Genomic DNA, 17,505 nt, shown 5'->3' on the forward strand with positions numbered 1-17,505 from the left:
AGCACTGATTCACAGATAATGTAGTTGTGGCTGACAACTATGGCCAAATTGCATCCACTGCATGGTTTATATGTGACGTCAGAAGTGTAATTATCATTAGTTTTTCAAATATAGTGGCACCAGGTAACAGAGGTGGGAGGCACCCACTGAACTCCAATTATGGCTGTCTTTTAACAAACAACACTGGGCGTGGGGGCAACTTCCTTGTTTGTAGTAGGGCCCAGCACACTTGTTACACCACTATGCAGTGTCTGGCATTTGGCAAAGTGGGAGATGGGATACATTCTCACAACTAGCACCCTGTGTGCTGTACCTAATATTAATTAAAATACTCAGCAGCTATAACAAGAATTGATCAAGCTAAATGTCAAGAATTTTGTTGTTGAGTATGAAAAAGTGGCATATACATTTCTTATTTTATCAATGAACCACTTTTTTCTCAATAGAAATATAGTATGCAGGGCTTTCTTTGGTAACAGCAGTTATATGGGTGTTCACCTCACACCCTATACTTCATGTACTGCTGCTTAAGAGACTTGATAAAGATGATCTCCTTTCAGAGATCTGGATGAGACACCTGTAGGTCTTTGAAATGGCATTACATGTGTTCTCAGACCTGTGTGGCCTTAGAGCAGTGTGGCCTTGCAGGTGCTGAAATGGTCATCACTCATACTCCTTTTTCACAGAATCATTCTCTACCTGTAGCAAATGGGATTCAGGACTTTTGCAACAGGGCTGCCATTATTCAAGTTCCCCTCTCTTCCCCTTGGTTTGTTGCAACACATTTGCTCATGGAAAAGAGTGCATGCACTCTATTTTCAAGTTCCCCTCCCTGAAGTAATAGGTTTCCTACATCCAATTTCCAATGGAAGGAGTTCTTTTCCTGAGTGACAGTTTTCAAGGAAAGTGGCTCGCAAGGCATGAAATAAATGCTGAGTGACCCTTTTTGACCCCTCCTGCGCTGCTTCCTGTAATTTCTTTGAAAAGGAAGTGGGAGTTGACTTGCCTCTCCTTGTGTCTTGACTCTGTGGTGTTTCACCAAGCTGATGTCTTGAACCGTAGCCTTGATGTGGGTGAGGGATGTTAGCTTAATCGTCTTCTTGTGCAGTCTTTTGATTATGTCTCAAGGCTTGGTAGCAGCTGAGTGGCATACCCATCTCACAATCTCTTTCCTTCAATGCTTGAGCTTTGTCATCAACTTTAAGAAAGCACAAGTTCCTCCTTCGAGAGGGGATGAGCTCTCGGGTTTAGTATAGATTCTAGTCCTCCTGTTTTACAATATCAAGACCATTTTCCCAGGCTGGTTCTTTAACATGCCTTGCAATATTCAAATAGTTTCACAGCTGGAGTGGTTACTGACCACCTGTTCCTATCAGAGGAAGCCATGATGGACTTTCTTTTGCGACTTTCCCTAAGCATGCTATCAGTAGTAGGCCATTTACAGTCCAGTTCTGGATATGCCAATTGAGGTGGCTGATGGCCGTGATGGCTGGGGTGCTCGATGTGGCAATCTAAACACTGCTGGGAAGTGGGTCCTGCAAGAGAGCTTTTTCAACAACAACTTGTGAGACTTAAAAATAGTCTCCTTTGCTTTTAGGAGCCTAGCGCCAATGGCACTTTGCTTCATTCTTCCACGGATTGGCAATACCTGAGGGATGACGGCAGCGGACGCCTCCTACACCCATCTCCACTAACGCACCTGGACCGGTTCTCGCCTCCTGGAATGAGACTTAGCAGCTGAAGCCATTTCGGGTGGCCGCCAAAGCCTTGAAACGCAGAGACCACGGGACCTGCGGGACCGCTGAAAAATGTCATTGCAGTGCTGTGACTCACTTTTAAAGCCGACCGGAACACACAGCAAGGCGGTGATGTGGCAGGGGATAACTTTGTTCCTCCAGGGCCTCCTAAGGATGCATGAGAGCTCATTATCTGGCAGCTGCTGGCAATACAGGCGTGCAGTAAGCGGCTCCCCTCTGAGTCTCCATATTTTGTTTCTGATTTACGCTATTTTAATTTCTCCATTAAGTTAGGGGAGCATGCTAATGCTAATAAGAGATGCTGGGTACAAACTGGAATAAAATAGCGTCCCTCATGGGCCTCTTATGCTGGGTTTTTGATAAAGGATTAAGCATGCACACTAAGGAGGAGGCTGGTAAGAGGAAACTAACCGTTGGCTGCTGGCTGTTATAGCTATAAGTACATTATTCGCACAATTAGACACAAGCCTTCCGGAGTTAGTACAGTCTCTCTGAGCCAGTCCACTCCTACCCCAAGACTGCTTCAGAAGGGAAACTCAGAGAAACCACTCAGGAATGTGCAAGCACTGAGACACGCAAAGCAGAGAATGGACACAAAAGTGCAGCAAATCTTGGAAGCTGGGTGCCTTGAGGCCCTGGCTACTCAGACAGGGGGAGAAAGCCGGTCAGAAATGGAGAACAGCAGAGATATCATATGTGGGAGTGCGGAGAACGAGAGAATAGAAATCTAATGGAGATCTGCCTGAAATCGAATACCGCAGAGTCTTTCTCAAACCCCCTCTGCTGCAAGCAATAGCCTCTTTTTTCTAAATTGCATATAGCTCCAGCAGCTTTAAGCACCAGTAATCGGATACAAACTCAGCTGCTTCTACAGCCAGCCCAAATCTCGCCCGCCGCAGGAGCAGACTCTGCATGCAGAAAGTGGATCAGCAGTCGACAGAACTAAAGCACTAGCACCAGCAAGTGAGAAAGCTTCTACCCAAGATCCACAACAACTGCTCTATCTGCAGTTTGGCCAGGCAGTGAAAAAATGTTTAAACACATTCTTTCTGAGATACAAGAGCTCTGCTTAACATAATCACAGGAAATTGCTACTCTCCACGTAATATTGTCAAATATTGAGGAAACTATGAATAAACTTCCAGAGCGAATAACAGAGGCAGAGGAGAGGGTCTCTGTTTTAGAAGACAAGACGGAGACTTTGCAACAGGAGCTTGCTCAGATAAAATGGAATAAGGACACTTTGGAGACCAAGCTCCAAGATCTAGAGAACTATAACAGTGGGTCAAACTTGCGATTGATGGGAATTCCAGAATTGGTTGAAGGAACTCAAGTGCAAAAGTAGGTAGAATCTTTATTGAAAGAAGTTATTCCAAAGCTAACTGGGGATTTAACAATCACGAGGGCACATAGGATACCCTTTCAGCGTTTTCCTAATGCAAAATAGCCCCAAACAATATTGGTCAACTTTGCCGAATATCGAATGCTCGATAAAATATTAACCAAAGCCATTGAAACCATTGAAAAAAGATCTTTTACGACGCAAACGGTACCTCAATTTAAGATTTTCTCAGATATGACAGCAATGGCTGCAAAAACAAGATGAGACTTTGTACGAATGATTGACTCTTTTAAAATAAAAGGCGGACATGCAACTATTGTGCAGGAATCCAAGCTGAAAGTTCTTGCGAATGGTAAATTCCATACATTTGATGATGTGGGGAAAGCGCATGAACTCTTACAGCAAATGTCTAGTTCACTGTAAAACTGGCATATACAGGCAAAGTTATGATATTTATAGAATATAGCACTTCTGTGGGTGAAGGGGGTTTCAGTTGTTGGTTCCTGGGTTTTTTGGTTCAGCTAAGAAGTCCCATTAGATTATAATTGGGGGGGGGGGGGGGGGGGGGTGACCAGGAGCCGGAAGACCCAGTGTCTTCCTTCTGACCAGGTGCGCATTACCACAGGTGCAAAACCATGCCACTTAAAGTATATAGTGGGTTTTGGGAGGATCTGTGAGCTATTCTCCCAAGGGACACAAGGAGGTGGGAGTGGGTGGGGGAGCTTGGTGGAATAGGATGGACACTGGGTGGCAATATGGGTAATAAAATGGAGAGTACATCTTTATGTTTTGACAAAATTAAACAGATCTGTAAGAGAAATGGAAACATTTCAGGAAGGTTTCTCCCCACCCAACATTATTTTATAGGTGTTTACTCCTTTAATCTGCATAAGCACTTTAGGTATCCATTGTATCTCTGTATTCACAAAGCCGAGTATCGGGATACACGGAGAGATATTATATAATTATGGCGGTAATATTGTATAAATGAATTCAGATTCTTCTATATTTCAGCCTAAAATACAAGATGCACTTTATACTCTATGCATGTATGTGCAGCATTATCTATGTCCTGTCCACATTGTGCACCTTATTTGGCACTTTTTCGTTTAAGTACTTTAATAATGGGCAACATTTTTATTATATCAAATTTGGTTTTAGGTGTTTGTATAAAATTGTATAAATATGAATGTGCAATATTCTTTATGCACTTTGCACTTTGTGTTATGCTCCATGCACTTGTGTTAGTATAGGCACTTTAACAAGGTGGGAAAAAACTGTTAAAAAAATGCACTTTACACTACCCAGGACTGCTGCAATATGAGGTAATTATGATTGTTTATGATAAAATTGTAGCTGTAGGATGTATATCACATACCTCTGTGCACTTTAAAACATTTGAGATGGGGGAAACTTTAGGGAATGTTTATTTATAATGGTAGTACAGTGCACTTTAAAAGAGGTGGGATAGTTAGCAGACATATTCTTTTTTTTTTAAATGTATAAAGACTCCATCTGCATTGTCTCTTTAAATGCGAATGGCCTCAACAATATGATTAAAGCTCAGGCCATAGATGAATGGATAAGAACCCACATTCCCGATATCGTGTTAATTCAAGAGACGCATTACACGGTAAAACTGAGTCTGTACATAAAATGTTTAGGTATTGGGCTAGCGACCAATCCTTTTCATCAGCTAATGCTGCACATAGAGTGGTTGCCATCTTTATTAATAAATCATTCCCTTTACAAATTACCTCATTTCAGACAGATAAAGAAGGGAGATGGGCTCTGATCAGGGGATTAATTAACCAGTTTATATTAACGATAGCGACAATATATGCACCCATAGAAGACAATCCAACATCACTATTAGATCTTTGTGATGCACTTGTGCAGATACCTGGGGCACTAATAGTAGTTGGCGATTTATATTTTTTTTTACAGAACCCTGAAAGGGATTCGTCCTCGGAGATCTGTAGGCAAACTAAGCCTCGAATAGCTAGGGCAGGATGCATGCAGAAATTAAACATCTGTTGGATTAACTACCCAGTTAAGAGACAGTATTCATGTCTCACCACTAACTAAAAAAAAAGGCGGCTTGGCTGGACTACTTTCTTACTTTCCATAATTTAAGATTAAATAAGTACATGCATATTCAGAATGTTTTTTTCGACCATGCCCTGATAAAAATTGAGATAGCAGGGATTGATAAATGTAAACATTTTCGAGATGGGTTTTCAATAAAAATACATCTTGAGGATGAAGATTGGTGCATTTAGGTCCATAATGAAATAACATGTTTTTTTCAACTGAATAGAGGAACAGCTAAAGTAGAAAATGTTTGGGAATCCTTCAAGGCAATGATTCACAGGTATATAGCCTCCAAAGAAATTATAGTAAAGAAATCCCAAAAGCTAGAAAGGTCTCAATTATAGTAAGTGGTTTACAAAGCAAATCAACAATACGTTAGGAATAAGAGTGCAAAAAAAAAAAAGTTAGCTCTTGTACAAGCTCAGAAAAAGATGCAAGAATACTATTATAATAAAGTCTACTTAGCTAACCCCAAATACCTACAAAAACACACATGCCCTCTACTCACTCCACATTAAGATTGAGCATTTCTGTAAACTTTTTGTAATAATGTTTGTTAATTGATACAATAAAACATTTCATTCATTCAAAAAAAAAGTAACATCTTTGGTGGGGGACAAAAATACAAAAGCTCATATGACAGAAGAAACCCAAATGAATGAGCATTATTTTAACCATTATAAAGCCATTTACTCCACGAGACAGGAGGTTAATATTTTAAAACTTAAGGAGTTCCTAGATGTGTTCCCAATTCCCAAAATACAGGTAAATCACGTAAAGGATCTGTTGGCAGATATTACACTCAAAGAAATAGAGGAAGTGGTGCAATCACTAGCAAATGGTAAAGCATGTGAAGAGAATGGACGTCCAGCTGAGCCACACAAAATGTTTTCTACAGTATTAAATTCTGAATTGTTAGTATTAGCTAACCATATCCTGCGGGACGAGGTACCCCCCTCCTTTAAAACGGCTTTAGTAGCTCATTTTTTAAAGAAAAATAAAGATAAGGAAGATGTGAATTCATACAGACCAATAAGTCTTTTCAATACTGAATATAAGATTATAGCTAAATTGCTGGCCAACAGAATGAGGAAGTTTATAGGGTCAGTCATACATTCAGATCAATGTGGATTTCTAGGGTGACAGCTATCTTTTATTACCACCTTTTTAATTGAGGCTTTAGATTATTTTAGTCATTATAACATCCAGGCCCAAATTATGCTGCTAGATGCTGAGAAAGCTTTCGATTTGGTCTGCTGGAAAAGCCTCTTTTATATTTTGGCCACATTTGGATTCCCTGCTAGATTTATCAGCCTAATCTCAGGTTTTTATAGAGGGTCCACAGCGCAAATAATTATTAATTCTAGCTGCATTGGCACATGCAATGTGTTCAGAGGAACAAGGCAAGGCTGCCCTCTGTTACCAATACTTTTTGCACTTTTCATAGAGCCATTACCAATAGCCATCCGCTCGAGTAGCAATATAAGCACTCAAATGTAGGGGCTGAAAAATATAAAGCTTTATGCTGATGACATAACCCTCTTCCTTAAACCAGATCTAGAGATACAAAAGGATATATTTGACATTTTTCAGAGGTATCAATTGCTGGGAGGTTATAAGATAAATAAATCGAAAACAGAGATTCTAATCTGTAACACTGCACTCAACACTTTAATGTTAAAATTTCACCTCTTAGCAGTTAACACCAGGTCCAAGAGATATTTCGGAATATATGTCTCAGAGAACATTAATGATTTATACAGTTTAAATTTTGCCCCTCTGTTAATTAAAATCAAAAGTTTATTTTTAAAATGAAACAGCTTGCCATTGTCAATAATCGGCCCGAACTTCACTGATTCGTATGTCTATCTTACCAGTATGCACTTTTTTATTTTCTGCTATTCTAAGTGCTGTACAGATGAAATCTTTTAAGGAAGTCCAGAGCATGTTTTCATCTTTTATATGGGCAAATAAGGCTCGTAGATTAGCTATAGATTGACATTCAATATCGACAGATATGATTAAAAAATGTATTGAATTTTTTCAGAGTATAATATAATAGATTTTATGCGGTTAACAAAAACTCTCAAGGAAATCAGATATAAGATTTTACAGTGGAATGTGAAACGTAGACAGCAATTTTCTAGCTACTGTGGTATTCCGGTACTCAATGCGACAATCCGGCTAACAGAGACACATGCCGGGGAAAATCCCCTACTTGATAGGAGTAATGTGTTAAGGTGGTTGAGCAATAGGTACGAAAAGATACGGGATTGTTTAGATGGAAATTGGAAAAAGTGGAATGAAATAAAACCCAGCATTCAACATTATACAGTATCAATACAATGTTCCATTAGACATTTTTTTTCCAATCTAAACCCCACACAGATTATGATATAATCAGAACTTGTCGAAGATTTGATAGAATACAACACTGCTTGGTCAATTAGTTAATGGGTTTCACTCCTATGTAACTATGCGGCAACTAAACTGTACGATAATGTGCAAGCTAAATGTCTGGTTGAAGATGATCTCTAGATACCAGTTTCAGTGTGCGATGAGATAAATGAGTTTAATTTTTCATTATTAAAGGGTGCAAATATGCGCTGTATGCAATTTTAAACTAAATGGTTGATATATACAACTCCCACTTTTCTTCATAAGATCAGCCAACAGATTCCTGCTATTGTTTTACATGTGGGGGGACGAGGAAGAGGGTAATTGGATACATACGGTTTGGACTTGCCCAAAGTTGAGACCGTTTTGAGATGATGTTATTCAGTTCTGCTGCCACATTTTGAAGTTGCAAAAACCACTGGATACTATGACAGCCGTGGATATTCATTTGAATTAAAGTGGATCTGATATTAAAAAAACAATTGTATGTTATATCTGTAATAGCTGGGTCTTTAATCCTCCAAAACTGGCGCTCCAAGGAAATTCCCACAGTTCAACATTTTCAGATCTAAAATAAGTAGGATTAAAGGGTTGGGAAAAAGGTATGCAATGAGATCTGGGTGATATAGGAAATTTCTCAAGCTGTGACAACATTTGTGATACAGGAGAGGGTTTTATGGTGTAAGGTCGATAAATTAAAACAAACCTAAAATATATGGGTAATTAATTAGGGATTGTCTAAAATGTCTAAAACGACTATAACCTGTTATGTTCTGTTTTAAAAAGTTGTAAAATATTTGAGATGCTGTAATGGTGAAATTGTAGTAACATTTTTATTAATTTTGTAGCATAAATGATTAATGAAATTTTATATTGATGTACTTTCATAATAAAGAAAAAAAGAAAAACGGATTCGCAATACCTATGCTCTACATTGCATGAACTTGCTGAACCCCACTCTAAAGTTCTTGCATAAGTTGCAAATGACTTGAGGCCTATTATCTGACCAGATATGTCTCTGGACGGAATATAGCCCATGTCTTGAAAAACACCTGACGGATTTGTGCCCCGGCTTCCTGTTGATCAGAAGTGAATGGATGCTCAGTGTTAGTGTATTTCAGATGTAAGACCAACAGTGAGTCTCTTCCGATGTGCACTTGATTGCCACGAGATGCAGCGTTGCAGTGGCCCTTTTGTGTATCGGCCAATCACCAGACAGGCTGGATGCCAGAGAGGTGGGATTTAAAGGCCTGCAGCTGTCCGTCCTCTCTTCTCCTTCTCCCTCACCACCATCATAGACGAGTATCGAAACATTAACACAGCCTCCATGCTGAATGTGAGGCAGCCATGTCTCCCGCCGGAGGAAGAGAACTGATGATGTGTTGATCGCCCCTGCTTTCAGAGTTGATTCAGACCCCTCCCCGTAGCTTCAATTTGCTCCTCTGTCTGGAACCAAACCCAGGAGAAATTTTTACCTTACCATCTTGGCGGAAGATACTCAGGTAACATTACCTGACATAGCAGAAACAATGGGGGATCCTGGTGCAGGGTGGGAGAATATATGTATCGTCTCATACATTGGCACTCAGGGTAATCCAATGCCTCTGGAACTTGACTATTTGTTCTTGCTTCCAAGGCCAGAGAACCAACTGTCTCTTCCATGGGATCGCTTGCCTCTTTTGCTGACCTTGCAAAGTAAGAGCAAAAGTAATTTTCGTTTCCGTTGCAAAAGGGTAAAGACTGCAAACTTCAGCCACTGGTGTGCATGAAACATTTCTCTGATTATGTTCAGCTTGTGGTCGAGATGGGACGAGTCTTTGAATTATCTCGAATTGGGAATTGTTTAAATGAATTGAGCATGGGATGAATTTTATTAGCTAAGATCTATTGTTTACATGCAGATCATGCAGTAGAAGTTAAAAAACAAATGCTTGTTTTGATTGAATAGCACATTTGATAGTGCGATGATTCCATGTTAGCGACAATACTGTGCTATACGAATCTCTGTTAATATATATGTATGCAAGCAAGTGGTACACATTTAAAAACATACACTATCTGCAAAGATGGAGACAACTGCAGTGTTTATTTACTCCCTCTTTGTACTCCTCATTTGCATTGTATATGTTCACTCAGTATGTTCGCTGAAGCTGTAGAGTTTGAGGCTACAATGACGAATTTGCTTGGGCTGTTTTAGTTTTCGATCCCAGCCCTCTGCATACATGTGGCTGCTTTGACAGAATTAACTGTGATCAGGTTTTCAGTCAAGCAGATCTTTTACACTGATTAAGGCAATTTTACATCTAAATCTAAAAAAAATCCATCCATTCCAAAATAATGTTCCTAGAACACTGTTTTATCACTGATCGCCCATGCTCTTGCCAGTTAGAAACTAACACTGTGTGCATGCATATATGTTGAAATTGATTAACAACAGTTGACTTAGAATGTTGAACCATAACCGATTGGTATGTGTACTAGACCAATGCTAATATCTGAGTGATATCAGAATTGATCAATGTGTTCTATAGTCATATATGTAGATGAGATCTACAAAATAGGGACTTACTTCATACACAAAAATACTGTTTTTTCTCTTTCCTTTGTAGGAAACTGGACTGCAGTTTAAAAAGTTCATGGCTTATCCTTGGATATTAACGGTTACGTGGCCTGTAGACATGGTGAGCTGACACACAAATCTATGTGCTAATAACATTGTTGACCTTAAAACCAGACTGTAAGATCATCCCTTCCCCTCCGTTAGCTCCTTCAGTTGTGGCCTTAGGCGACAAACTTTTACAAGCTTTAATGGCCAGCTTCACTTTTAATGATGATACATTAAAATTGTATGACAGACAGAATCATAACACACAACCTGTGTTTAGAAATCTCCATGAAGGGCAACACTCTTAAGAAAAAAAGGGCACATCTTCATGACACTTCAATTAATTGTGATTTAGCCGAAAAAGAATACTCATAGGACCTTTAACGCCTAAATCTAAACATTGTTACGTATTAGTATTATACACTTTTTTTGTTCACATTTTTCTACCATCAGGTTGCAGTCCAAAATAGAACTAGCCAATGTATGATACGTTACTTGCTTTTGTTGTTGTCTTTTTCCCAGAAGGAATTTACCTGCCCAATACTGAAGAATAAGGAAATGAAACTTTTACAAAAAAAAACTTTTACAAAGAATAAGGAAATGAGAAACTGTCTCCCTGCACTTTTGTATTTATTCATGTAATATCATTACGAATGTTATGTAGGCGGGTTAAAGGAGCGTGCAGCAGGAGTTTTCTGTGTTTAGGGCCACATGTATCAAAACAGCATTTTGCGTTTACAAAATAGTGATTTTTACAGAGTTGCTATTTGATAATTGGAAAATGTTATGGAATCACTAAAGATTTAGCAATTTCTTAATATTACCAAATAGTGATTCTGTAAATAGGTAATTGCTTTTGGGTAATACTAGTCCATTTGTTCCTAAGCGAATGGTTTTGCATTAGCTAATTTGGGATTACCTAATTGGTAATCGCAAATTGTGTAATGCAAAACCAAGAGTGCCCGGGGGCCAAGGGCCCCCTGAAGCAACCCCCCAAAAAATGTGCCCATGTAAAACGGACACATGCCCGTAAGCATGTGTGCTACATGTCACTTTGAAAAATGCATTTTTTATGCATTTTCAAAAGTTGCACATGGTTACCATCGACTTGGAGTCGATGGTAATAGCATTTCCTAAATTCAAATTTAGCATTTAGAAAATGTTTGGTACATGTGCTTAGAGAATCGCAAATTGCGATTCCCTATTTGTAGTCGCAATTTTAGGTAATCGCAAAAAAATGTGATTACCTAAAATGCACTGTCAAAGCCATTCATACATCTTGAAAGACTATTTTGCATTCACAAACAGCTGATTTGAGCGATTTGCAGGGCCGTTTCTACCACTAGGCAGGCCTAGGCGGCCGCCTAGGGCGGCAAAAGGTGGAGGGTGGCCGGCAGCAAAAAAATTAAACCTCAACAGGAGGCACTTCCAGATATAAATAAAGCAGGTGCCCGAGTTAAAGCTCAAATTCAGTAACGCATTAATCAGCCCAAAAAAGTTGTGCGCTCGGTTGAGGCTGGGCAGGTGTGCTTCCTCCCCATATCTACCATCAAAAATTAGCTGCGATCATTGATGGAGGTCTTTGCTTCCATGACTTTCTTGTGCGCAATCCCTGTGTAGTTCCCGTGAGGCCAGGTAATGTAGCGCCTTCAATTCGCCGTCGACGTGACACGTCACGTTCGCCGCCAAGGGTGGAGGCTGTGCGCGCGCTGCCGGCAAGAGGCAGAGAGAGAGAGAGTTTCCCCTGCAGGCCTATCAGGTACTGGGGGAGGCCGGGTGGGATCTGGGTCGGCTGCGGCAGGCAGGTACCTGTAAAAAAAATATAGGGGGCTAAAGGCCTGGTCAGTTAGTTATAACCTGGCCCAGGCTAAGTATTAAGTAAAGTAAGCAAGCAAGCAGTAAGTTGAGCGGTCGTGTCTGGAGCCAAGAGAGGTTTGAAGTGCGTGCAGGGCCGGCTCATTCCAGGCACTAAAACCATAGCTGCCAAGGTTGCAGAATGCTATGTGTGACATTCGCATAATTTCAGTGTAATTATGAGTGACATTTGATTTTAGGGACTATGAGTGACACTTTCTGGAAAGCAACATAAAGATATACATACATTTCCGAAAATGCACTGATTTCAGCAACGAGAAACACTAAGAAGATTTTAAACATACTGCACAGTACCAGAAATTGAAGGGCACTAATCTAGTACTCTTACAGATATTCAGGTGGGGGTGGCAAAACTAACTTTACTTAACTGTTCTTGGTGATCCGATCTAAGTCCAGGCAGCCGTAGCGCAGTGTGTCTGGTCTCGGCCATTGACTCTGCATGAGGCTAAGGGCTGCCTCGTGCCACCTCCCACGGCAATCATTTTCGGTTTGCTGCTGGTGCCCATGAATTCAGGCAGATTGTCCAAGTATTCTCCTAGCAGCCGCTGCAAATGAGCAGAGGCGTGGTAGAGGTCAACAGCTAGATGATCTTGGTCGACATAGCTGTGGAACAGATACAGGGTGCTGGGTGCCTGCTTTGCAGTAACCTAATTGTGCCTGAGCTAGTGCCATGGTCAGAGGCCTGCATTCCCTGGACAACATTGCTGTCGAATCACAGGCAGCATTTCAGCTTTAGGCTGAGGTTGTCTCCATACATGGAGGTGAAGGATCTAGAGAGTGCATTGTAGTACAAACCAGGGAAGGGTCTGAGAATATATTGCTATGGGGCCCGCTGCCTCTGTTCCAGACATTGAGGTCCCTGGGGTCACTCTTGTATAGGACTATGGGTCATTGTCAGAGTTACAGGTGGAAGTTCAAACAAACACAGGAAGAGTGTCCTACTCTACTGGGTCAAAGAACAAGTTGCCACTGGTGTGGTTAGCAGTCAAACCTTGGTCTGGGAGGAAGGTCTACCGTACAGCAAACCTATAAAACCAGAACAGGTGTAAGTACCTTTTCTGATAGCCCTAGAGGCACACAGAAACATTATCTTGAATCTAGCTCATAAGTTACTTTCAGCCGAACAGACAAAGGACAGGTTAGAGCTATTGATCTGCTAGCCAGGTATCACCACCAGACCCAACATCTAAAGTGAGTGGCAAGACTAGAGCCATTCCAAGGCTCCTTCATTGCCTTTACCATTGATTGATGTCCCATGTGAGATGATGTAAACAGGCCATAAGTGTGTCTAAGGTGTGGTGGACCATGCCAATATGTACTCCGAGGTGGCGCCTCTGAGATAATGGCGAGGCCCCTCTTGCACTCATCTTCATGGTCGTATTTCCAAAGAATGTGATATCCATTCAAGAAACAAATTTTACCTTTTCACCTTTGAGGGAATGTAAGAGCAAGCTAGAGTGATTTACTGCATCAATGTGTGCCAACCAACACCAATGTGTTAGTGAAATGCTTCAAAAAGACCCAAAAGAGCAGAATAGAAACTCTATCAAAGCAGGAAATGATTGAGGCTTCTAGCCTGGATGATAGGGGGAAAGAGTGATGGTAGTAAAATGGAGGGGGCAGCATTTTTCAATTCTCACCTAGGGCGGCAAAACACCTAGAAACGGCCCTGGCGATTTGCACCGTTTGCGAATGCAAAATAGGTTGATGCATGTGGCCATTCGTTTTCCGTGTAGCATAGCCTGTGAAAAGAATTGACAAGCATTAGCTCATCTTACGCTCTCTGGTAGGAAATAAATCATTAAAGGACTTGAGCCACACTCTAGACCAGGGGTCTTCAAACTGCGGGGCCCCAGGGTAGTCGTGGAGTGAGAGAAAGGGGGTCGCACATTCCTGGTCACACTGAAGGATTTTGCAGAAAATAAAAAGTCAAGTGTCTCAAGGCTGCTGTGGTCGTGTTCCGTGAAGCACCCAGTGCATTCTGTGTTGCTGTTTAATATTGTACTCTCAGCTTTGAATGAAGCTGCTTTTTTTTTTTTTTTTAGCGTTTTGGTAGTTGAGAGAGGTTTCTTTTCAGATGACGTGCTGGTGTTCGTGGGAATGGCGGGGAGGCCCCTCGACTTTTTCAACCAACTGTTGCTAAAAGTGACAGTGCCAAAATACATGAATTGTCATCCGGTACCTAAATAACATTTCTGTAACCCAAATGGGACGTTTCATTACATTGGAATGATGTTGCATTAAATTTGGAATGACGTAATGCTGGAGACGTGTAGATTGTATTCAAACTTGCAGGGTGTGCTTAATTCCGCAGTTTTCAATTATTTTTCGGCTCAACAGATATTGTTTCCTTTCTGCTGAAGGGCAGTTTTTTCCATACTCGAGCTCATGAGCCCCGAGCTTGCCCTTGTCTCAGAAACATTTTACTAGTCACGGTGATCAAAGATAAGGAAACATCGCGGCATACAAGAGAAGTGTGTATTTTTCCTTCTTTTGACACCCACATATACTGGACAAAGGAGAGTATTGCATCTGGAGAGAACACAACTGTATGCCAGATGTATCAACATTACATTTTGTGAGTCTAGCGAATTTTACCGATTAGCTGTTATAGACTTGCAAAATGCAATGTATGTAGGAATCTGCTAATATTTTGTGATTCCTACGCATTCCTTAATTGCGACTCGCAAATTGAGAGTCACAAATAAGAAATGGCTTCCCATTAATTTCAATGGGCCAAGAGGCCCATAGGAATGAATGGGAATTGCATGCGCAGTTTGCGAGTGCCCAATAGGTACTCGCAAATTGCGCATGCAATTTCAAGGATTCCAAAAGGGCACCCTGTTGCACCCCTGAAATGTGCATGTGTTCACATATGACGCACATACATGCCCTATATGTGACCAAATGACACTTTGATAAATGCAAAAAAGTGCATTTTTCCAGGAAATCTCAAATTACCACCAACTTGAAGTTGGTAGTAATTTGCGATTCCTTAAAGCAATATCGCAATTTGCGATGGCTACTAGAATAGCATTTAGGGAATCGCAAATTGCGATTCTCTAAATGCATGCACAAATTAGGGAATCGTAAATTTTGCAATACCTTATTTTGCAAGTGGCTTTTTTCTTCCCTACATTGCACACTACGATTTTCCGATATCAAACGGTTAAATTTTGCAAAATTCACTGTTTGCAATCTCAATTTTGCTTGATACATCTGGCCCTATGTCTTTAAATTAGCAAATACAGATGCCTCACAAATATTTCACCAGCTTAGCTACTGGTGTACTATTTAACAATTAAAAACCTGTATTTTAACTGTGCAAATTTTTATTGATATGGAACTGAAAATCCCAAAGACTGATTTTGAACAAACTGTCACGGAAGGTGCTCAAGCCATAACTCGAACCACCTTATTTCCTGCCCAAGCCTGGTCAACCAGTAACAGAATGGGAAGAGTAGATAGATACCTTTGAAAACTATCTGGTAGCAATAGATGGTTGGAGTTTTACTTCAGAATGAAAAAAAAGTGTTACTAATAAATGCTTTAGTAAAGGAAAAACAGAATACATTCAAGTTTTTACCAACTGCAGTAGATCTTCACCATCCAATATCAGACGTTTATAAAGAAGCAAAACAAAGATTAGAAACGAGATATACAAAATCAATGAATGTAGCAATGACAAGACACAAATATTATACACAACTACAAAGGTTGTATCAAATGGTGGAAGAGTTTGGAGCACAATTTAGAGAGTTGGCAATAATGCTCCAATTTTGGAGCAATAACAGATGAACTGATAAAAGACCTGCTAATTGTGTAATGGCACAAAAAACTGCAAGAGAGACTTTGGGCAGCAAGGAAATCATCACTAAAGTAGGCTATTGAAATAGTAAAGATTGTCAAGGAATCATGCTGAAGCACGAGCACTTCCTGGTTGTGGGTGATTTTAATGTCCACATTGATAGGGATGGCAATAGAGCGGCAGAGCACCTGATGGCAGCATTGAGTGCTGTAAACCTGATGCTCCATAATAAAGGTCCCACACATAGATCGGGACACACGCTGGATTTAATCTTCTCCACATTAGAAAGCATAGTAGTGGATGATGCACTCCCAGTAGTATGGTCAGATCATTGGCTTATACCATTCACACTAGTATTAGATAGTGTAGAATCTAGAAAAAGCAAGCACTCTTACATGAAGAGGCAATGGAAAAATCTTACTCCGGCCATCATGAACCCAATTCTGTCCCATGATCCACCCAAGCGTACCATGAATGCCAGCGTGGATGCCCAGGCATTACACTACTGGATTAGCAGCATGGTAGAGACGGTAGCACCAGCAAAAAGGGTGACAGCGCAGAGAACTTCTCCCACGGCCCCATGGTTCTCTGATGATTTAAGAGCGGAAAAAAGAGCCTGTAAGAAGCTCGAAAGACAATGGAGATTAAACTACTGCCCTCTAGCAAAAATACATTTTAAAGAGGCCACCAAGCTGTTTCACAAGCATATCAGGAAAGGAAAAAAGAGTTACTATGCCTCCGTTATTCAACAGGCAGAGAACCCCAGCAAAGAAGTGTTTAAACTGGTTGAATCCTTTCTGAAGCCCCACTGTATCGAAAGGGATATCCCCCAATCCATAGCACTCTGTGATAAGATCTCTGTCTATTTTGACAATAAAATACAGATGGTCTATGACTCCTTTGGCCCGCATAAACCTACGGCCAAGGAGGATAGAGAGAATGGGGGCCGGCCCCCAGCCTCCCTGAGGAAATTTCAACCTATCCCGCTAGTTGAGGCAAGCCAAGAGATAACCCGGTGTAAGTCTGGCTCCCCAGAGGACCCTTGTCCGCCTAAATTGTGGGCACCTCTAGCGGACGCTATTGCACCTATGCTTCAACATATCTGGAATATTTCCATAGACACTGGGGAATTTCCGGAGAGTTGGAAGCATGCGACGCTTCTTCCACTGAAAAAGAAGCCAAACGGGGATGCGGAGGATTTAACTAACCTCTGTCCTATCTCTCTGCTGGCAGCTCCCGGGAAAATGCTGGAAAAATTAATTCATCGCCAGCTGAATGCTCATGTTGAATCTAATAACATCCTGCATGAGACTCAGTCCGGGTTTAGACCCGGCTTCAGCACGGAGACGGCGTTGATTGAGGTGGCTGATTCTCTGAGGTGGTCGTTAGATTCAGGGGACTCAGCTATGCTGATGCTCCTGGATACGGTGGACCATGCTAGGATGATCCAACGTTTGGCAGACATTGGCCTACAAGATCAGGCACTCGGTTGGATGCAGTCCTACCTGTCAAACCGAACGCAGAGGGTCACTCTAGGCACTTGTGACTCAAAGCGTAAGCCACTGCGATGCGGGGTCCCGCAAGGATCTGCCCTTAGCCCCCTTTTGTTTAACGTTTATCTTGCCCC

At 41.1% G+C, this 17,505-nt stretch overlaps 1 protein-coding gene across 1 annotated transcript in view; it reads left to right on the forward strand.

Moving 5' to 3' along the window:
• The window catches only part of LOC147697138 (cohesin subunit SA-2-like), a 741,253-nt gene that overhangs the window by 236,018 nt on the left and 487,730 nt on the right, over positions 1 to 17,505 (forward strand). The window contains exon 6 of the mRNA XM_086934206.1: positions 10,200 to 10,271. Coding sequence (XP_086790332.1) covers positions 10,200 to 10,271 — 72 coding nt within the window. The remainder of the gene's footprint in view (positions 1 to 10,199; positions 10,272 to 17,505) is intronic.

The sequence above is a fragment of the Lissotriton vulgaris genome, chromosome 8 (assembly GCF_964263255.1).
Source record: "Lissotriton vulgaris chromosome 8, aLisVul1.2, whole genome shotgun sequence".
In the NCBI taxonomy this organism is placed as follows: domain Eukaryota; kingdom Metazoa; phylum Chordata; class Amphibia; order Caudata; family Salamandridae; genus Lissotriton; species Lissotriton vulgaris.